Raw genomic sequence first — 23,899 nt, forward strand, 5'->3', positions numbered from 1 at the left:
CAAGAAATCAAATGTAGCTTATCATAATATCTCTAAAATATTGGCCACAACGACATAGAGGATAAACTGAGCATTTCCTAATCAGATGTGCAGCAAATATGGAAAATGTGAAAGAGACAACCCAACTTGCGGCCAATAGTTACTTTGTCTAGAAAATTGATTGGTCCACACTCACGTCAATTTTCACAGAAATGAGACAGATAATGACCGTTTCATTACAGAGGACTATAAAGGCACTCAGTCAGATACTTTTATTTAGATTAGAAAAAGGGAAAGAACAATTTTCTAACAACTTTCGTATTCATCTATTTTTTGTTGACATGCCGTTACTAGGGTAACGAAATCCCAGCACTCTTCTCCTACACTACCAGTTTATAGAGGCACTCAGTCAGATACTTTTATTATTTTTGATTAGAAAAAGTGAAAGAACAATTTTCTTACAACTTTCGTATTCATCTATTTTTTGTTGGGAAGCACAATGACGCATAGCTTATCTGATGCCATATTTATATTTTACTCTTCGGCGAGTCTTCGACTCATACAAATATTTCAACAGTAGATTATTGAGTTCAAAAGAAAAACGTTTTCCTTCAACATTTTTTTCGATTCGGCCCTGATAAAAAGATATAGGCATTTTAAATTTTCATAATGAGCTGTGCCACTCCTGGAAAAACAAAATTCCCTTCAGAATAAGTAGCTAAATCTATGACACTACACATTTGTTGATCTCTTGAAAAGAGGTTCGTTCAAAGTACCCAATATTTCGAATTTCACAGATATTTTTTACTTTTGAACAACAAATTACTCGAAAACGGCACATTTCACGAGAAAATATGAAGAATACTTTTATTTCCCAAAACGTTCAAATATTCATTAGATAGTGTCCAACTTAATTTCAAGAGTTGGGTTCTTTGAATTTTTGATGTTTTTATGGTACGCAATGGTCATAATGAGGAAACTTGAAAACGAGGGTGATATCTTGTGTTCGAGAAAGATTCATCACATAAATGAAAAACTATCGGCTTAATATTCCTTTCATTCCATAATGTGAGATAGAACTGAAAATAACATTTCTTATGGTTTTTCAACAGCCTGTACCTTTCAAACCGAGCCGATTCGGAAAAAATGGCAAGAGAAAAAAGTGTTTCTTTTGACCTGGAGAAGCTACTGTTGAAATATTTGTACGAGTCAAAGACTCACCTTGTATATTAGCACATTTTGAAAGACGTACTAACGTACATACGTACTAAGTTCAGTGACATTAATTTGAAAAAACGGTTGAAGAATATTTCAATTCATTTACTTCAGACTAATGAGAATAAAAACGCAAACACAGTTTTCAAGATCACACTAGTAGTAAGAAAACGGTTACTATATGGTAGGTAACTGTTGCCCAACTAATTGACAGAAATAAATTTATGTGAGAAAGATATGTATGTCTTTTTTTGTTTTCACAACATGATTCATTTTGCGAGTGAATTTCATGAACAGTGCTGACGTACGTTAATAAATCTATCTATTTGTTGCATTTTAAATACCTTAGTCGTAAGAAATTATAAGAATATTAACTGAATATCATGTTATACTGAATAAAAGTACCAAATCACCAACCCTTTCAGCCAGGAAGAATCTGTCCGCAATTATGGGTTTAAAAACAAAAAAGCATGACTCACCTTTAAGGCACAAAAAATGCAAGAATCTGCCATACAGGCATGGCCCATTAGGTCCCTGAAGCTCCTCCTGAAGATATCCAGATGCCACAGCACCTGCAAACAAAATGGCACGTGTTAACATATGGCAAACCAACGTTTTCAATCAAGATAGCGATATTTACTGGTCGATAGGCCCAATCCCGGCGAACGGCATGTGTGGGGTAGGTAGGTGAGATAACACGTTCATTGATCAAACAAATCGGCGTTTCAGTCGATAAAATTACTGATAGACCAGTGAGTAATCAGCATCAGATACACCTGTTGGATTCAAAATTTTTTGCGAACAATATTAACACATAAAAGAGTCCAGCCGGATCGATATTTCGAGACTGGCAGTAGGGGTCGGGTGACACATCATTTTGAAGATTTTGCTCTTCTATAAATAAGTACTTAGGTACTTATAGCTATGAAATATTTTCGGTATGAAAATTTCGTTGAAAGTGTAGGGCCAAACAGAAATTTGTTTGCATATATACATAAAAAGAATTTCTGAACCTTTAAAGTCATGTAACACTCGTCACCTAACGCTATTAAAGATTCTTGAAGGGGTTTTTGCAATAAAAAATATATTTATTGTATACTTCGGGATTTGGGATATAGATGTCAAGAATACTGAGCTTAAATTTTCGAAAAAAATATGGGATAAGATGAGATGAAGGTTTTTCGCATTATCCCAAAACAATCCATTTTATGTGATGCATATAGAACAAAATTGAACTGAGTGATATATAGATGATTTGACCTTCGATGTAGTTTTTCATCGAGCTTTTTTTATTATAGGATAGTTTTTTATTTCAGTGTTTACTTCTTCATTTATTTTGAGGTCAATGAAAGTGATGTGACTGATGTGTTAACGCAAAAATGCCTTTTGTGGCGTAGAAATAACTTATTGAGAAAAAAAGTTTCAGATAATTCATATCAATACCCTACAAAAAAAAAAACGTTTTCAATATAACACTTTAAACATATCAATAACTACCAAAGTGTATGTCATCGATCTCAAAATACATAAAGAAAGTAAAAATTCGAATTCGATAAGTTCATGCCTGAAATAGAAAAGGTTTCATAAATTAACACCCTTAATCATCGAAAAAACCTAATTAATCTCCTTGCCTTGTAGGGAGTGCATGACAAACTCTACAATCATACATGAAAAGTAGCTAAATAAAATAAAAACTAACCAATTCGAGTATATTTCTACAAAATATTGAATAACGAAGTAATTCATTTTATGGGGTACTCTTTTCTATTTACCGGTAGATTCGGGTGACTTGGGACAGTCCTGTAACTTGGGACATTTACCCCCCCTGCAGATTTCTTTGTTTCATACCATTTATGAGTGAAGGGACAAACTTATAAAATTGTGTAGCGTCTTTTCGGTTAGTTTAACAATTAATTCCTGTTGAGTTTTCCGTGACCAGAGCGTTTGAATTGACAGGAAAAATTAAAGAATTCAGGAGAGTTAAAGCGCGTTTGTTTATGGCCCTTATACTTTCTAGTGTCCTGTACATGTGTTTCACTTTGTGCATGTGTAATTTTTTTTTCTGGATACGTGGGATATTAGGATATTAGATATGTCATGAAACAAGGATGTTTACGAATCAAACGGCAACACGGATCTCATTCATTTATTTTGTTGTTTCATAGGGTGACTAGAGACAATGCCGAATAGATACAAGCGGCGCATTGGCAGCAGGAAATATGCCGATTTTTCGCAGGATATTATTATTTACGTTATTTCCACAAAGAAATCACCAAAGAATGAAAGAAATCAAAGTTCCCCAGTTTTGTTCAATTTTTTTACATATGAGTTGCAATACATTTACTTTCGCTGTAATAGGGGTTTATCATTGAATTTCCTTACCGAATTTCAAACATATAATCACAAATTCTAATTTTTCAAAAGTATACACCGTCCCAAGTCATTTGAGAGTTTAGAAATCTATAGATTTTAGTTTGTGTCCCAAGCCTCCCGAATCGGTGGGTGACTTGGGTATATTTTATTTTTTTAAAATTTATATCCGAATTCTGAAGCATGGTATATATCCTTATCAATAGTCTGAATCATTAAGCATATTCGAACCTCTTTTTCAGATAAAAATGGGTCACCGTTTTGAAAATATGAAAAGTTGAACTCAACAATCGTCCCAAGTCACCCGAATTTACGGTACTCACTCCGTATATCAATCTTCTTTCTCCTCACAAAATAAAGAAAATGGACGGAAAAACATGACGCGGCGAGTTGTAAATGAAGTCTATCAAATTACAAATTAACTTTCATATACATATAACGAAGAAAGTTGGGAAATGGTGACCTGATTATACCCATATAGGATCCGAATTTTATCAGAAAAGCTACCAAGAAGAAACGAACCTTTCTCAGGAAACACCCATTTATTCCAACTACCGCTAGGATGACTCACAAAGTCACTTGTTTTTATAACAGTGGAAGTATTCACTTCCGCCTAATCCGATTGTAAACTGACTCGCTGAATAATTCATCCCTCCGTTACATCCCAATAAAAATTTCCGTTGATGCCTGCAGGTGTAACACCCCATTTCGGGGCAGATGCACTCCTATCGATAATTAAGGGTGAATCATGATCTTCGATTCGATTGGTTGGGCGAGAAGGGTGAGATCCCGGTTTGAAAACTCATCAGCATTTAGGTTTTTCGACATTTGCGAAATCTGTTATATAGGTTTTCAAAACATGAAAGTCAGGGTTGAGTGTTCTTGAATACATTATTTGATAAAAACATTAATGCCTGTGATAATAACTGTCATTTGCAGCTGTCAAATTAACCCGTTCGTTCACTGTGTCGTCTTTTGACGAAATGAAAATCTGTACTCCACTCACTTTTATTTTAGCACTCGGTTGGTCATGAAATGGTTTTCTCAAGTTTTTGTTTTTTGTAACCAGAACGGAGTAAGGTTGGCACTCATGAAATGTCGAAAGTGATTGAAAAAGAGAGAAGATAGGTTTTCAGGAAGTGCTAGAATTCCATTGATGTAAGATGATTTTTGTTGAAGAATTTGATTCCTTCGAGAGATACCTATTCCCAACCACTGCATCATATTCATTTCATCTTCGGGTTGATTTTTTTTTTAATCTACAACTGATGTGACGTATTCAACCTTTAGCCAATGAAGAAAACTAACATCATCTCCTCAAGCTACTGCATATTATGTGTCAATAAGTCAATTTTCTTCCATAGCAAAAACAAATATATTCAAAAACTGATCTCAAAGACTGATTTTCTATCCAATATCTTGATTTGGTATGTCCTCAATCAGTTTTTATAAGCGTCAATTATGTTCGTCACATATTTTCGACTTCATATTTTCCGAAGTGATTCTACATTGTGATAAAATACTTGATTACTGAGACTTTTACGTAGAACGGACAACATATCGCTGATTTAAAACCCAAAAATGTTTTAACCATTGAACTAACCATTGAACTTCTTTAGTTCAATGGTTTTAACAAGCGTCATAACCCCACATTTTCGTACTATACAGAGTGTCAAATTTCCATGGCCAACCGAGCCATAATAATAAATGTGAATGGAGTATATCTATGATCATGACAAATTTGTGGGGTCTTTGTCGTTTATTCCTTTTTGGGTATCTAGGTAATATAACATTCTGTGCGTCAAAATACATATTACCATTTGTAATAAAAATAAACAGAATTTTTTATCGATAACGAAAAAGAGTGACTGTAAGTGTTAATTCTTTAAAGAATCTGCTAAATTTCACTAGTAATTGCAGGACGTGGTTTGAGTATTAGTGCTCATAATAATCAAGAATAGTTAGCTATCAGTAACAGTCCTCCAAAGCTGAGGGAATTGGAAACTTCGGCGACGTGGTGAGCAGGTGAGTACTTACATCCATAAAGGTATGAAGAGGTTGACGAAAAATTGTAATATGCACCTCGCCAAAAAACTGTCTATTGCCTAGCCTAGCCACGGCTGCGCCTAGTTTATCAGTTTGAGGGTTCGACTATTATAGACAATTTTTTAGTCACTGGTACATAGATAACCATGATACTTGAATGTGAAACATCAAAAGGTTAAATATGCTGAGAATATTTCTGAAAAGAGATGCTAATTATCTCTTCCTTATAGTATACTTAATGTAATCCCTCGTTTGTTTTGGTGTACTATTATGTATCTTATCGAGTTACTTTCGGGAAACGTCCACCGCAAATAACCCAGATAACGGTTTTTTATTATTAATTTCAAATAACCTAAAGAGTTTCATTTACTTTTTTATTATCTTCAGTAAGCTGAAGTTCGCAACCCTTCTTCATAACTTCCTTTTTCAATTGAACATTGAAAGAATCAATTATAACCTAGTTAATCTCCGATTCGCTTTATAAAAACGCTCTTCCGTAACACGCAATTAATGCCTACTATGTTAATAGGAGAAATTCATGGGAAGCATATTACACACTGAAAACAATTAATACACTTTCTTCCTTGAATTTATCTATCTTAATTAGCTCCCAATCTATATTTTCTTCGTATGGATTCAACGAAATTCATGGTTCACATGATGATATTTTATATGGAGAAACTCATATAGAATGTTTTATAAGGGTTATATTTTCCATTGAATATTTCTGAACATCTCAAAAAAATAATTATTAAGGCATCTGTTGGTGAATCCAGAAATGATCAGAACAAGGACAAATAACAGATTATACATTCACATTTGATAGTTGCAAGAATTCAGTTAGTATTGTTTAATTCATGTAGTTATTCACTTGATTGGCGTTCTTCCAATGAAAATTGCTTACAGAAAACAACACAATTACCCTTCTGATTTATTCGAATGCATAACTATGTTTAGCAATAAATATGAATTTCCTTAATGATATTCACATGAACAACTGTTTCTGTGATGAGGATAAAAGTTGGAATTCTTCCTGTCGCTCTTTTTCCAACTGAGGGAGTAAATATTTCTAGTAAATGAGCAATATCCGTTTACGCAGGAAACAACTCTAGATTTGCTCAAATACCAATGGTGTTGGTGGAACGAAGTGTTATTATATTTAAAAAAAACATTAATTTTTGGTCGACTTTTGTTATCATCCACCGATATTGATGATTATTTCGACCATAAAGGGTATTCACGTTTATATCCGGTAAAGTTTATAGTATAGTTATCATGTACGATAGATATCCTCCATTATTGATTCTAGGTTGCCAACTACTTAGTAGATTTTTTGAGGCTCAAGCTCAAATTTCTTCATTAACTTTACATCTCAATCGATGTGTTCTGTAAGGTATTCTCATAGAAATATGGTTACACTCGAAAATAAAGTTCAGATAGAGATATGGATCGAACAGCTTTAATTGCAATAAACACCTGAGTGTTTATTTACTTTAAAACTACCTCAGATCTGAATTATTTTAATTAGTAACTCTTCACAGTTTGTACACTCAAGATTTTCTATTATATATTCACTAAGAAAATGGGTAGTAACATGTTTTCTGCAAAGAAACTTGTAACGAGGATCATTAAACTTGTCATCAATGAATTTGGTTACAGATATCTATTCATCAATATTGTTTAGCCAAAGAAATCCATTCTCCCAGTTGTAACATCAAAATACAGTAGTTTATAAAACTCAGCGAGATTTTTGAACTATTTCAGTGGGAATTTCTCTATTAATGATTGTCTTTTCAGTCTTTTCTGGACCATTTGACCAGTCATTAAATCATTGAATGAGCTTGGTTATTCAAAAGAATAATTTTCTGCTTGGCTCTACTGATGTAAATAGAGTCCTTGAAAATATTGGATGATTGAGAAGAATATCACTTTGTCCTCTCTTCATTCAGCTTGAACACTCCGAAAATATAAAAAATAAACTAAAGAGACTGAATAACTTGATTTTCACAAGCATGAGTTTTTTTATTACCACTACACAAGTTGTGTCACTATCATAATAGCTTATTCAGGTAAGTTAAAGCATTACACAAATTTCATCAATTAAGGTGAATTATTAATATTTCTGTTGATTACTTGTATTTGAAAACTATTCGGCATCTTCAGATTATGCATGAAACTATCAATTTCGAAAAAAGTATTTTTTGTTTTCAGTGACTTTATGCTCTAGGATATTGAAAATAGCAATACCCTGAAATTACCACAATGCATAAAATTATCAAACTAATGAACACTGTGTGTTATTTTTAGGCACATAATTAAGCATAGTTCTTATTGATCAACCATAAAACTAAGGTGACTTCATGTATATTCGACTCATCTTATGAAAATGGTATTAACGTGATTCTTAGATGAATTATAGAGCTGTAAATCTGTAATAGCATCCGAGAACAATCGAAATAGCATCATAAATAGAAAGTTTCATAAACACATAAAGTTCCTTTTCATGAACAATTACATCGAACCAATTGAATTGTGTTCAACATCTACCATTTATCATTGATATTATTTTCCCTCCCTATTGTTCATTTATTTCTCAACGAGTAAAATTTATGTTTTTTCCACATAAATTCGGATAAGATTCGAATAATAGAAGGATCTTGAAACCTTCTGAAGGAAAATGAACCAATTCATTCGTAATATCGAGCCACTATTGATTCAATTAGGGAGTTAGTTATTTATATATTCAATTTCACCAGAAGTGAACGTAGAACATAATATATATCTGTATTAGAATTGTATTCCTAAAATCCTAAGAGACATAAATAGAATATTGAATTTCAAGATCGAATTTCATATACATATAATTATTCAGTGAAGTTACGGTAATATTGTTATTTTTTTTTGAGGAGTGAGAGAATGCTCACAAAGTGGATAATAGAATCTTCCTCTGTCAATTTTATTCGTATATATAGATGATATAAATGTGAAAAGGAAGAAGGTAATCTGACCCAATGTAGAATGAGTTAATTACAAAATTGTTAAAAAATACTTAAGAATGAGTCGTTTTCGGAATAGAGATTATTTATCTACAAGTTAATGAACTTCAGAAAGGAAAGCTCTTGATCTTGATTTTGTTGCGGATTGACAATCAGCAAAAATGTTTCTCTATTGAAGCAGAAAGTTTTTGATCTCAAGAATATGAAATATCTGTCTTACGGTCCTTTTAAAAACTTGCAAGTCAAACACCTATCGATGTGTCAGATCTTTTTCATCAACTAAAAGACATCCCTTGATTTACAATTTTTTTTAGTTGAAAAAACAGCTGAATTGGACAGATATAAAGGATGAAGTAAGCCTAATTATAAAGTTAAATCTTTGTTTTTGAAATGAAATCAGTATTAATTCATGCTTTAGTTTGACTTTTCAACTTTGCGCATTAAACATTTATTAATTTCAAAATTTATCAGACATCTTTGAAGTTCTAGTTTATTTTTACCAAACATATGATATTATGATCTGTCAATCCGAAATTTGATAAAAACATGCTGTGAATAGCTAAATCAAGCAGTTAAGTATAGTTAATCAATGTAGATTCGTATCTAATTCAGATTTTCTTCTACGCAACTCGAAGGTCTTAAGTCAACATGGCAACCGTAAAACCAGCGACAGGTCCAACATGCAAATAAACATAAACAAATCTGTCCCTACCTTTGATATCTGAAACAGAGCTCTGGCTTTCGACACTTTCCCCTTCGTCATCTTGCTAAATTCTCGAGAAAAAACGATTTTCCATAGATGTTAGCCGGAAAAACCGCCAATTTCTACATAGTTTACCCAGTAAACATCACTTTCATGAACAGGTTCGCGCACAAAATACTGAGAGAGGTTTCGAGTGGCGGCCACAAAAGCCGGTCGAGCGAGCTCACTGTACCTGCACAGGTGTAACGGAGCGAGGCCCCTTCTACGGGGGGGCGAAGGGGGTCTTCAACTCACGACCGGGGCTAACATCTTGGTGTCTTCGAAATAGCGGGCCGCGGGACCTTTCAAAAACGTACGTCTGTTCGTCCCAGAGACGCCTCGCAATCAGGAAGGATTTTTTAAAATGATTTCGCTTCAAATACCCAAGCCAAGTGAAAGTAATTGAAAAATTTCAAATGGAAAGAGAGGAAAAAGGTGGAAATAATTATAATAACCCAAAAAATTACCGATCGAATATTCTCCTGAAATCTCTACGAAGCTAAATTAAGGCCGTGAAATGAACTATCGTCCAGTTTCATAATGAAATTTGAAATCACTTTATGCTTAAAGCTTCCTTAACTGTCATTTTTACGGTTGGTTTCATAATCAAACCTAAAGTCCCTTTAATTTTAAAGCCTCCTTTAACCCTACTAACCGCCGACTCCATAATCAAACCTAAAGTCGCTTCCTTTAACTCTACTACTAAAAATGACATTAAAGGAAACTTTAAGCTTAAAGTGACTTTAAATTTGATTATGAAACTGGATGTTGAAGGAAGCTTCAAAATTAAGGGGACTTCAGGTTTGATAATGAAACCGACCGTAAGAATCAAATGAAGTGGGACAGCTGAAAATTGTATAAGTTTTACTAGCTATAACTTCGACATTAGACATTAGTTTGGTGATGAAGGAGATGCAAAGCATAAATTACTGGTGAAGAGTATTCTTCAACCCCTTCTTGTTATATAGGAGGTGAGTGTAGGTCAGTAAAACATTTCCTATTCTTGGCCAAGAATTTGAGAATAGAAGAGGGCTGTAGACAGATTTTTTTATGCTGGGTAGATTGTTAGGTCCACACCTCGAGATGTTTTTGCCATTTTTCGGATACAATTGATTAAGATGGAATATCGCCATTTTATTTCTTAGATTTATAGCTATGACTTGGACATTTATTCGCCGATGTTGTATTTCTCGCCAGTAGTATGAAGCCACCAACCTTAGTCTTTAAGCAACTGGCGCAGCTATCCTTGTTGTACAGGATGGGCAAATTTCAATATTTTAGCGCTACAGCTTTTAAACCAGAGGAGATAGACCAAATCTGATACCTCATTCTCGTTCTTTATTTCTGAGAAGCTAAAAATAATAGCAGTCATTTTTGAACCTCCTTTTGTTTTCGAGTTATAAGCGAAAATTGGAAAAATGGCGTTATCAACTTTTTTACGTAGAATCTAGTGGGGCGCTTACCTTTTTAGCAGGATCCTTAATTACGAAGCTATGACCCAAAGTTTAGTTTTTTTTTAAACGGGAACACTAGATTTCTGTGCTTAATTTCTACTGATTTCAAAAATATATAACATCATATGGTTCCATCAATCGTTTCATCAATATAAATACATAATAGAAAATGGTCAAAAATCTTTTTCTTAAAATTTCTATGGTTTCAACTTTTGATGAGCATAAAAAAATGTAGCATCGTATAATTACCACAGTCTCCTTCTACTAGTCCTTTTATTATTAAAAAAATTCATGAAATATACCTATCTAGATTCAAATATTGTCAAAATTGGTAAAAAGCATAGAAAGAATGACATTGCCGGAAGGAGACTGCTCTTGTTATAGGAAGCTCCTTTTTTCAATGCTCGTCAAAATTTGAAACCATAGAAATATTGAGAAAGAAGGTTGTTTTCTATTATTTATATTAATGAAATGATTGATGGAACCATATAATGTTATATATTTTTGAAATCAGTAAAAATTAAGCTTTCAAAAAAATGCACAGAAATCTAGTGTTTAAAAAACATAACTTTGGGTCATAGCTTCGTAATTGAAAATCCTGCTAAAAACGCAAGCACGCCACTGGATTCTAAGTAAACAGTGCCTGTATGATGTTTAATTTCGGAGTTCTATTATCAGTATTAGCGGAGATTCAAATTTATTTCGATCGCCATTTTTCCAATTTTCGCTTATAACTCGAAAACAAAAGAAAGTGACCAAAAATGACTAATAGTCTTGTTAGTTTCTCAGAAAAAGAGAACGAGAATGGGGAATTAGATTTGATTTAGAAGCTGTAGTGCTAAAACATCGAAATTCGCCCACCCTGTACAGGGTGATATAGGATTTTCACCCAGAGATGCGGAGCTTCCTCTGTCTGTATGCCATTGGCAAGGAGTTTTTTTCCATCCCTTCTTGATGTACAGGATGAGCAAAATTCGTTGTCTACTGAGGGGATCTCGAGAACAATAGCAACTAGAAGAAAACGGATGACACATTCTCTCTCTTTTTTCATGACTAATTCAAATCTAAAAACAGAACCGGCCTATCATTTTTAGAATTCGAGTTATAAACAAAAATTGAGATTTTGACGATTCCGAAAAGTTCTCATAACTTTTTTGTCCCTGAATTCATAGATCTGAAACTCAAACCTTCTTAGGCACTTTCATACGTAGAATCAACTGGAAAAAGATTTTTTTCCAATTCAAAAATAAAAAATTCAATAAAAGTTTGCATTTAAAAAAATTAAAGTTCACCTAATGATTCAAAATGAAAAAATATTTTGAGCTCATTAGTAGATTCTACGTAAAAAAGTGCCTGTAGAAAGTTCAAGTTTCAGGTTTGTAACTTCAAAGACAAAAAAGTTATGAGAACGAAATTGTCAAACTCAAAAACGAAGTATCGTAGGAGACTGTGGTTTTCACCATTCTTTGTTTTCTCCGAAAATGAGCTCGGAATCCGTTTTCTTCTAGCTGCTATAATTCTCGAGATCCTCTCAGTAGACAACGAATTTTGCCCACCCTGTACAGTGCATCCCAAATTCGCCGTCCCCTAAGGGCTATATAGCAACGCCATAGCATCAAAAAAACTTTGTATAGCCCTCTAATTTTCGTCAAAAAATAGAAATTTCTGGTCCTTCATATTCACACCCGTTATAAGTGATTGAAAAATAAATCTCTGCGCAAGTGCCTGAGAATAATGTTAACTAATGGTTGTATTCTGCTTTTCCTCCGTAAGTTACAAATCTGTAGCGTACGATTGTATGTCAGTATCCGATTGACGGATTCGTAAATAATGCAATTCTGAAAATGTTCTGCAACTATCTTCTTTACAGTCTTACTGCTCATCGTAAATGAAGTTACGGATTCCTGTAACCTGTAAGCTACAGATCACAGTAAACTTATGAAAAGTTACAGATTGGCTAACAGATTGAAGCAGACTACCACCATTAATTTAAGTTGAATACTCAAAGGTTTTATGAATTTTTAAAAGGCTCGATCTTCTTGAAAAGGTGATAGTGCTCTTCAACTTTGTCTTCTGCTGTGCATGAGAAGAACTTGGTATGATAGTTTAAAGAAATACTTGGACACTTCACCACCGAAAAAAATATAGTCATATATATAAGTGGGTCTCTAATGAAGGCATTCAAACAATAAAATTCTTTACAGGAATTAATGCGAATCCTTATTATTGAATCCCAACTTGACTGAATTAATAATAAATAATATTCGATGAAGATTGAACTTCAGTATTTACTACTCAAAATTGCAATAATGGCTGTGAATTGAAAATCAGTCCATTCGTCGTGATTCACTTGTTGAGTTTATAATTTTCTTTCGTACTCGATCACTAAAGTTCATTGTTGAAAATAATGAATAAGGATTCAACAGCCTCTCACTCCTTGTGAGATCATGTTCCACCCTCATATTAACTAACCATTCTACTCCTTTTGTCTTAGTTCTTTCTCATTTATAAAAGAAAATATCTAGTTTCATTTGAGACTGCCTTCGAACACACGCACTAAAAATGTCTGATCTTGAAATACTCAATATAATCTAGGTTATAAATGAAAGTTCCTGATCCCATAACACCACGTAACTAATGATCGCACTTATTCAATGGTGATTTCAATGTGTGATTAAAATCTTCAGAGGGACATCAAGATTAATTTCAGCTGGATCGATTGTTTAGATACCGAAACTGCAACGAAATCTGTGAAAAGATGAATATCCGAAATTTCTGTTCGTTCTCAATCAAATGTCCATTGTTTTCGACGGATTGAATTTCATTTCGTTCGTACTTAATAGGATTTTAATTATTGGTTTTGCTGTGAGAACCTTTCAAGGTACTTGCAGCAGTGATGCATAGATAAATGAGACATTCAAATTTGTTTGTAGGTAAAAACAAAATTTATGAACGAACAAAAGATGTTACCATTCTGTAGGAAATGAATGAATGTTCAGGGCAAATTAAAAAAGTCTCTAATAATCGAATTGAAAATGTACCTTCAGAAACGTTCTGACTTAATAACTTTTATACAGGCTGTCCCACTAGTGCCGAAGGGGAAGGTATAACTGTAGCGGTCAATGTTTGGCAACATATTTTGATGCAAACTTGAATTACTCCAAGAATAGCACAACCTAAAAATATTTTCGAATATATCGGGTGTCCCACAAAATAGGAATAGAGGTTGACTTTAATTTTTCAAATGGGACAAACAATATTCAGTAATGTTTTTCAATTCTCTAGAACTTTCTACATGCTTTTGTACACTTTTCACATGTTTTTCTTCAATAGTTGTCGAAATATTTGTCATTTTGACAAAAAAATGATACCTGCAGAGGCTATGTTATTTAATTATAATTCACGAACCCTTGCACATACCAATAACAGCTTTGGACGAATTGAAAGACAAGACTTCAAAGAATCATATCCAGCTATAATAAAGCATCTCCAGCATATGAAGTGTCCAAAAAAAGACTATCAACATGACGAATTTCATATCGATTTATCTTTAAGTATTTTTTAAAATGCAATGCATATGATTTTTTTCATCATTAAAATAATTTGAAAAAAAGTGAAGTAAAATGAAAAGTTATTTTTATGATGGAAAAAATCATATGCATTGCATTTTAAAAAATACTTAAAGATAAATCGATATGAAATTCGTCATGTTGATAGTCTTTTTGTGAACACTTATTCATATGCTGGAGATGCTTTATTATAGCTGGCCATGATTCTTTGAAATCTTATCTTTCAATTCATGTAAAGCTGTTATTGGTATGTGCAAGGATTCGTAAATTATAATTAAATAACGTAGCCTCTACAGGTATCATTATGTTCCAGAAAATTGAAAAACACTACTGAATATAGTGTGTCCCATTTGAAGAAGAATCAAAGTCACCTTTTATTTTTCTGTTGTGGGACGAAAATATTTTTAGGTTGTGCTATTCATGGAGTAATTCAAGTCTGCATCAAAAAATTTTGCTCAACTTTGACGGTTACGCTTATATCGTCCGGTGTGGCACTTGTGGAACACCCTGTATAATTGATTATATTTTAGATAACTTGTGAGCAACAAATGGATTTTGGTTGATTGGTCAAATGTTCTTCAATTTTGATTGTTTATTTTGACAAAACCGGTAAAAGTATCCATGGGCACAAAAAAATCGTGTAATTTTTTCTAGATAGAGGAAGTCCAAGATGAAAGATGAAGCTTTCTGCTCAGAATTTCTTAACATTTTCGAGAAGTGAAGAAACGCCTATTGTGAGAATACGACTCTTCAAAAATGCACAATTTCCGGTGATTTTTAATCCATTATGATGTTTTGACCTGTGCTCTATAACAGGGCTGTTCATCCCTCAATTGATTTTAAAACAACAAGTTCATTTATATTCTGTAATCAGTTTTCTGTTGAGAATTGAGGATCAATACAGGCTCTCAATACTCCCCTTGATCGTAATTAACAGAAATCATTTTCTTTATACAGGGCTGATCGAAAATAGGGATACGTAGGTTAACTCGTTGGTTTTGAGCTCGAAAAGGTACAACATGTTTAACAAGGTGATTCATTACTCGAAAAAAATTATGGAACATATAGAGACTGACACCAGACTTTCTACTTCGAAAGATCAAGACTGATTAAGAACTCAGTCTTGATACTCTTGATATATCTTAATGCGATAAATTTTTAATTGTGCCAGCTTGTTCAGGGTTAGACGCAACATAATTCGTAGTAGCTTCTTCCCTAGAGCCACAATTTGAATATAATACGAATTAATATCGCCTTATTATGGTGTAAAATTAGAAGTAGATGTGGGAAAATTTAGCGGTGCGTGTCTTTACCCATACAGCTGGGAGTGTGTATCCTTCGTTTCATTCTTCGTTCCATGTGAACCAAACCATTTCTTCGGGTTTATGAGAACCATAGCGAGGCGCCAATCTTCGATCTGTAAGATTCAGAACGTTTCGCTATCTGGTTCCGATCGGATGGAACTTTGCGTGTAATGTATCATTGCTAGGCCGAAGTGTGAGAAATGAAATTGCAGCCATCGTCAGCAGTATCAATCAAAGTAACACGAAGCGTTGAAGGATGAAGATGAGATGGTGTCTTTATGAGAATTCAAATGTGTTGATATTCTCATTCTGATATATCATGATAGATCTTGTTTCAGCTCTTGACGATCTGAATTTTTCGACAAAACAAACGGACCATTGCTAAATATTTTACACTAAACTCTACCTGTTCAAGATGGCCCTGTCAGAGTGTTTGAATAAAAATATCTTAGGAGTCTCCCTGAACTATGGAATTTTTATAATTTCTCTTTATTTTTCTGTTCGAATTACAAAGTTCATAATATGAATTAATTAAGAAAAAACTCAATTGTTAGAAAATGTCTAACAAGAATGCTATGAAATTTACGTTTACTTGTCTAATACGCCCGAATATCCAGGATAGTGCAGATGTAGTTAAAACTACTACAAGTTGTTGTAGAGAAATGCAAAATCCTTATATAACACAAAGCACATATGCAAAAACGCATAGAATCATCAAAATACATATACCACTAATGGTATTAGTGAAAATTTATATATTCTTATATGGCTGCTAAAGGGGCACTATTATACTGTTTCAGTAAGATTATTATTGATATTTATTGTCCATAATTTCTTCATCAAAATAAAAATGGATAGGTTTCCTTGAAAAAAGTTAGGATATGAATCATCTAAACTCGTTTCGTTTCCATCAAGGACTCATATGAAACAAGAGAGCACAATTTCAAATTACACAACTTTTTGTGCACGCATATGAGCGGTAGAGGGTAGCTGGGTTTTCTTAAGTTGCAATATTAACTACTTTTTTTTTGTTAAAAATAGGTACATCTTCTGTTGCTGAAGATGATTGGGTCATAACGAGGGTCATAATGTATTCTTCTGAAACTGGCGTATTCGCCATTTTGTTATTTGATCTCGAAGTAGGTATTTCAGGAAAAATCTCCAGTGCTATTTTCAGTCATTTCAAGCTCTGATTGATTCAATGTAATGCTTTCGATTTGAAAATTTCATGTTCTTTGTTACCTAAATAGAAGTAGCTTCAACATTAAAATTCTTTATCCTTCTAACTTTTTTCGTGGACGTTAACTGAAATGTAGCCAGAGTTCAGGTCGTGTAGGTGCGAAACTGTACTTCGTCGATCTTCTTGGAGTAAGAATTCTGCAAAGCTAGCCATACTGGCATCAACATGAACCGCGTGATTATTTTTTCCCAGTGGCGGAAAAATAGAGAAATTTTAGAATTTGATTAGTATTCCTTCAGCATTCTGAAGATCACAATCTTGAGATAATAAAATTTAGATAAGCAAATTGGCAGGGAAGAATTCATAAAATTTTACACACAGCTTTTTGGTACCTACGAAAGTTCATGCTAGTCACTGAGTGACGGAGAAGCAATAACTAATGGTAGAATCAACAGAATTTGCTACAAAGGCAGCTGAAGGGTAGTTTTTTTGCGTCATATTTAGGTTTACATACATCGATGTTTTTATATACACTACATTTTCCGAGGAAAAGAAACTAGGAAGTTTTTGTAAATTTTCTTCTCGTGATCCGTTTCTTAGGATTCCTGTAAGTTTTGGATCTTTATGAATCTGAAAGTGTTCTACAGCAAGGCAAGTTTTATTTCATTTTACTCTAGATGTTATAATTTTCATACTTAGTCGAAATGAGATCATTGGAGAATACAAAACCAAAAAAAGGATATATACCTACTCGATGCAAAATTACCATGTTTCTATATTAAACCGCCCCTCAGCAGTCGAAATGGGACATTATTACTACTCAAGGTGCGATGCAGTTTCAATTATCTTTATTTAATCCCCTAATGAATTTTGATAAAAAAAAAAGAAAGTCTTTCATATTAGGTATGAATCGTTCAATTCATTCTTTGTTTTATGTTCAACATTTTCAAGTACGGCTTTTCAAAAAGGCACTTTCAAAAACCACAAACCACAAATTTTGGTTCCATGATTCCATTTAAACTGAAATTTTGAAAAGATAGAATAGTTTTTGATAAATCCGCAACGATTGGGTTTCAACCCTTTTGCCTGAGACAGAAGTTCGTTACAGTGCATTTTCAGCGTAACTTTTCTGAAAAACTTATATATGTCAAGTCTGAAGGACAATTATATATAGACAGATCTTTATTTACAATATTATATATAGGTATGAAATAAAAAAATTCAAAGAAGAAAAAGGAAAGGCCTACACTTCACACTATTTGTATTTCCTGAAAACTTGTCGTATGAATATTTCTTGAAAACGAAATATTTCAAATTCAACTGCTTGTAAACCATATACTGTATTCAAACTTCCTGTGGAATTGACGGTTTTCGCAAAAATACCTGAACATGTATAATATTTTGATAACACCAATCCTAGTATCTGGATTACACATACAGGGTGACAATTTTAGGAGATATAGATAGAATACTATGGTTTGCAAATTTTCATTGAGTCCTTAAAGTAGTTACAGGAGATACAATTCGAAAACTTGCCAGGCCAATTAGGTCTCGACAAGGATGCTTTCAAAGAAAAAGAACAGGACGGGGACATATTGTGAGCAGAATTGTAAGCCGAAATCTCCTCAAATCTCATCCCTAAATTCTTCATAAGGAATAGAGGGTGAGCTAAACCTCAATTGGAAGACAATATATCCCTCTACATAATACTATTGTCTTCCTATTGAGGTATAGCTCAATAGCTCACCCTCTATTCCCTATTAAGAATTTAGGGGTGATAACCCCTACACCTAAGATTGAGGAGCGGCTTACAATTCTACTAGACACATGTCTCCCTCCGAATAAAAATTGACCTGTTCCGGCATTTTCTCTGAAAACATCCTTGTCGAGACATACCTAATTGGCCTGGCAAGTTTTCAAATTGTCAGCCCCTCTAACTACTTCAAGGACTCAATAAAAATTTGCAAACAATAGTATTCATGAGGGTCAAGTGATTTTTCAATTGAGGTATAGCTCACCCTCTATTCCCTATTGAGAATTTAGGGGTGATAACTCCTACACCTAGGGTTGAGCAGATTTCGGCTCAAAATTCTGCTCAAAATCTGTCCCCCTGCGAGTAGAAATTGACTGTTCCGGCATTTTCTTTGTAATCAGCTTTGTCGTGACATAATTGGACTGGCATGTTTCAAATTGTCACCCTGTATCTACCTATCGTAGTTTTCAAGTTGGGAGGTTATGGGAGTTGGAAAATGTACAATGGATAGCAGGGATAGTAGACATAGTAACAGCGGGTTTCATAAAACAATGATGGTCCGATCAACGATTTGACAGTCGATTTCTAAAACGAAATCACTGAAACCTTTTAATTTCTGAAGATATTGAAGAAGTATCAATTGAGAATAATTGAATGGGGGTATAAACATCATATTTTGATGATCCTGAATGATCATGACTGAATTATCGATTGAAAACAAATTGACGTCTATTCGTCAATCAAGCGTTGATTGCCCGATCAAGCTTTATGAAACCCGGGGTGAGAGTCTGGCGGAGAAAAAAACCCAAACCCCTAAAAAGTTCGATTCGTCCTTTAACTCATACAATGAGTTTCTGCGAAAAGTATTCAATGATCTAGTTCTGATTGAGAAACGATTGACTCTTCCAATCAGGATGCGATTCTCCGAAAAACAGGTGCATCATTTCCTATCGGAGGTTTCAGTCTGCTGCCTCCGTCTGAGTTGCACCTAAGAAGAATAGACGCTATGACTAATTCTAAGAAACTAACGAAGTTCAACGTAGGGTCAATCGGAGACTTCATTGTTAAATTTACGTCATGGGTCAGCGATAACCGGAAAGAATATAATTAGAGCCGGCTAAGGTGGTTATACACAATCGACCTGCTTCCGGTTAAAATTCATCACGGAGACGGAGGAACGTTGCCTCGTTTTAACCGAAATTATAAACCTTGAGGATGTGGAAATACTACGAGTTCCTAATGAAAAACAAGATAATGATGTTTGCAGTGCACACAATGAGTCTTAAAATGAATGAAATGAATGTTTTACGATGAACGTACATTTTTTACGATATTTAATCTTCGCTCAGTATGGAACTTTGGGATCATTGTTCGATTTCGGTAGTTTTTCCAGCTTTGATTCATTGTTTCATTCATGAATCATATAACTTAATTGTAGTGAGAATAAATGCCAACACACAAAAAAAAACGGTTACTATTAGTGTCGAATCCTGGATTACGACAATTTAAGAACTCAAAAAAATACTATCTACTAAACCAGGAATGAATATTAGTAGTATTACCTACATACAGATTCTTCTTGAAATGAATAGAAAAGCAAAACCGTCAATGTTCTTTCATATTAAAACCTCATTCATTCTACAAAACACAAAGTATGAGCATGTAGAGTTTGGAACGAACTCATTTCCTACAAATCCGTTCATTTTCGATACCAATCCTGAGACAGTTTTCATTCTAACCACTCAACTCTTGATAAAAATTGTTAATTAGGTATTGGTATAGGTGTGATAACATTATTCTGGTTTCTTAACTGCAACATTTACAGAGAGAGACTTTTTTTTGACAGATGGTAGAAATCATAAAAATAATTAATTTCACCAAAAATTGTCCTTATAAAATAAGGTGAAAAAAGAAATTTTGAAATACATTAGTAGTTCTTTCTTCTACATAATATTCATTCAGAATTTATAGAAAAGCAAGAAAACCAATGACGTTGTGTTAGGAGCTTTTGCGAGTTCGCCCAAATTATAACAAATGGGGTCACCTATTGACCTCGTCCAAAGCTGCCTGACCCATAGAAAAAATTCCATGATAATTCCAAAACTACTAATCTCAACAATTCTGAAACAGATATTTGGCTGTAAAATAGTATTTTTGGAGGATCATCTATCTGATAGCTCCTGAGACACGGAGTTTTTCAATATTTTATTTTCTTCAAAGAAAATAGAGCAACTTCAACAGTAACTCATGAAAGATATGCAAATATCCAATATCCTGAGCTTTGTTTCTCCTAAGATGAAGAGAGAACAACTTTGGTGTCTGCACTATAAGCAATATTGCAAGAATTTCCATGAAAATCTTGGAAGAACTCTCTCAAGGACGTTCACTATTCCATAAGAGTAATTTCAACTGGCACGCTCTTGATTTTTCTCTTCAAAAAAAAAAAAAAAAAAACCGTGAACCATAAATCAACTGAAACGAATCATTTGAGCTGAAATAGAAGCTATTCCAATCCATGTGCTTCAATGTGTAATGTCCAGTTTGGTTCACCGATTACAAAGGTGCGTAGTTAGATAATAAAGGAAATTTTCTTTAACTATTGTATTGTATGTTCAAAACTAGTCCATTCATTTTGCTGCTCACCTTCACGTTCTTACTGTATTATATCATATACATCAAACCTTCAATACTCAATGATCATATCCAGTGCATGTTAATATCATTGAGTAATGAACTCAATGATATCTATAATTGAAACTTAATCGATATAGACTGAACAAAACAGCTAACGGTAGATTCGGGTGACTTTTGACAGTAGGTACAACTCTTGCAGATTTCTTTGTTTCCTACCATATATGAGTTAAGGAACAAACTTATAAGATTCTGTAGCACCTCTTCGGTTAGTTTAACAATTAATTCCTGTTGAGTTTGTCGTGACCAGTGCTTTTGAATTGACGGGAAAAATTAACGAATTCAGGAGAGTAAAAGCGCGTTTTTTATGGTCCTTATACTTTCTGGATACGTGGGATATTAGATATGTCATGAAACAAGGTTGTTTACAAATCAAACGGCAACACGGATCTCATTCATTTATTTTGTTGTTTCATAGGGTGACTTGGCACAATTCCGAATAAATATAAGCGGCGCATTGGCAGCAGGAAATATGTCGATTTTTCTCAGAATATTATTTTTTACGTTATTTACACAAAGATATCACCGAAGAAAACACCTTTTTCGTTTAGTTTTTTACATTTAAGTTTGAATATATTCACTTTGGCTGAAATAGGGGTTGATCATTTGATTAAAATCATAATTTTTTGGAGCTATACACCGTCCCAAGTCACCTATTTCATTTGAGAGTTGAGAAATCAATGGATTTTAACTTGTGTCCCAAGCCTCCTAAATCGGTGGGTGACTTGGGACAAGTATATTAAATTTTTTTCAATTCATATCCGAATTCTGAAGCATTGTATATATCCTAATCAATAGTCTGGGTCATTGAGCATATTTGAACCTCTTTCTCAGATAAAAATAGGTCACCGTTTTTGAAATATGACAAGTTGAATTTAAGAATCATCCCAAGTCACCCAAATCTACGGTACTGAGAATATGGAAAGGGGCAGGCAGTTTTCAACTAAAATTTGAGGATAACAAGGCGCTGCCCTTTAAAGCTGAGGTCAGGAACATTTCAGATATACCCAATCACCGTTTCAGCACCTAAATTGCGACGTTACTTCCAAAGATTATCATAAACGATTATTCTTCTGGTTCCACGCAGCTGGAAAACAGTAACTTACACGTACCTACGTCAAACGAGTCACGGTTCTTAAAATTGTTGACCCCGTGTCACTCGTTCCACTTCCATAGCCTGTTTTCAGAGCCTGCAGAAGATATCGAACAAGTCTTGTCACAAGAGTTCAAGCCAGCGTTTTCACCAAAACTCTTATGTGCGAGCTGAGGAGATTATTTCGAAATGGTATAGGTTTACCAAACGGGTTTGACGACATCCTTCGCGAGATGGTCTTCCTGATCGAAGCAAAAATGGATTTTCAATTATGGATTCCAAGATTTCACATTTGCAACCAGAAAACTTGCGAAAAGTTCGAGGCTTACGTGCTTTTTTGGGATGGTACATATTCTTGAGTGAGCAGTTTCTATAAAAATCATCATCAGATGTTCTATGTTATTTATGAAAATAAAAACAAATTTCAAAAGTTTATCGTACAATATATCTTCCTTAGTCGAAGGAAAGGAGTGATATGATGATGGTAATCATTTAAAAATCAAAGATTTTTCTTTATTACTACAGACGTGAATGCAGAGTAAGGAACAAGTAACGTAGAGTATTCATATCTTCGGTATTTGTTATTTCGTAGAAAAATGCTTGAAATGTTTTTATTTACCCCTCTAGTTTGGGGAGGGGAGGCCAATTTTTGAATAGAACCCTCAATTTTTGTGCTAGAAATGGTAGAAGTGTTTGTCATTGATCTCAGAATACATAAAAAGTGAAAATTCGAATTTTATGTTGAAGCATTTCGTACCAATAATAAAATGATGTTAATAAAAAAGCATAAATGACATCGAGCATCAGTGACAAAAGGCCTATTCATTTCCGGAACAAAAAGTTAGGGTTGCCATTTTAAAAACTCAACTGGACTCCATCCCTTTTAGAGGTTGCGTAACAAATTTTTCAAATGTATATGATATTTGTGAGTTACTACTCATTTTGATCAGTATCAACGTGTTTAAATGTAATCTAGACGAACGAAATGTATTGTAGACGAACAAAAATGTATGGCTTAGCGCATAATTTTTTTCTCATAATTTTCAAGAAACTATACAGGGCGAGTGCTTGACTCGTACAAATATTTAAACAATAGATCCTTGAGGTCAAACTAAACATTTTTCACCATTTTTTTGGATTCGGCCCTGATAAAAAGATATAGCCATTATAAGTTTTCATAATGAGCTGTGCCACTACTGGAAAAACAAAATTACCTTAGCAGAATAACTAGCTAAATCTGTGACACTACACATCTGTGGATCTTTTAAACAGAGTTGTATTCAGCCAAAGTACCCAATTCAACACATACGTTTTAATTTTTGAACATCAAATTACTCGAAAACGGCGCATTATACGAGGAAATATGAATAATACTTTTATTTCACAAAACGTTCAAATATTTATTAGATAGCATCCAACTTAGTTTCAAGAGTTGGGTTCTTCAAATTTTTGGTATTTTTATGGTACGGAATGATCATAAGGAGAAAACTGGAAGACGTGGGTGATA

At 33.8% G+C, this 23,899-nt stretch overlaps 1 protein-coding gene across 2 annotated transcripts in view; it reads right to left on the reverse strand.

The window, feature by feature from the left end:
- LOC123316085 overlaps positions 1-23,899 on the reverse strand; it is a 74,161-nt gene that overhangs the window by 28,303 nt on the left and 21,959 nt on the right. Inside the window, exons 1-2 of one of the 2 annotated variants that reach the window (XM_044902056.1) lie at positions 9,319-9,515; positions 1,674-1,766 (exon numbers count right to left, since the gene is read on the reverse strand). In XM_044902056.1, coding sequence (XP_044757991.1) covers positions 1,674-1,766; positions 9,319-9,369 — 144 coding nt within the window. In that variant the 5' untranslated portion in view covers positions 9,370-9,515. Of the gene's footprint in view, positions 1-1,673; positions 1,767-9,318; positions 9,516-23,899 lie in introns of those variants that run through there. The other variant, XM_044902054.1, reaches the window with a different exon arrangement.

Source organism: Coccinella septempunctata, chromosome 6 (assembly GCF_907165205.1).
Source record: "Coccinella septempunctata chromosome 6, icCocSept1.1, whole genome shotgun sequence".
In the NCBI taxonomy this organism is placed as follows: Eukaryota; Metazoa; Arthropoda; class Insecta; order Coleoptera; family Coccinellidae; genus Coccinella; species Coccinella septempunctata.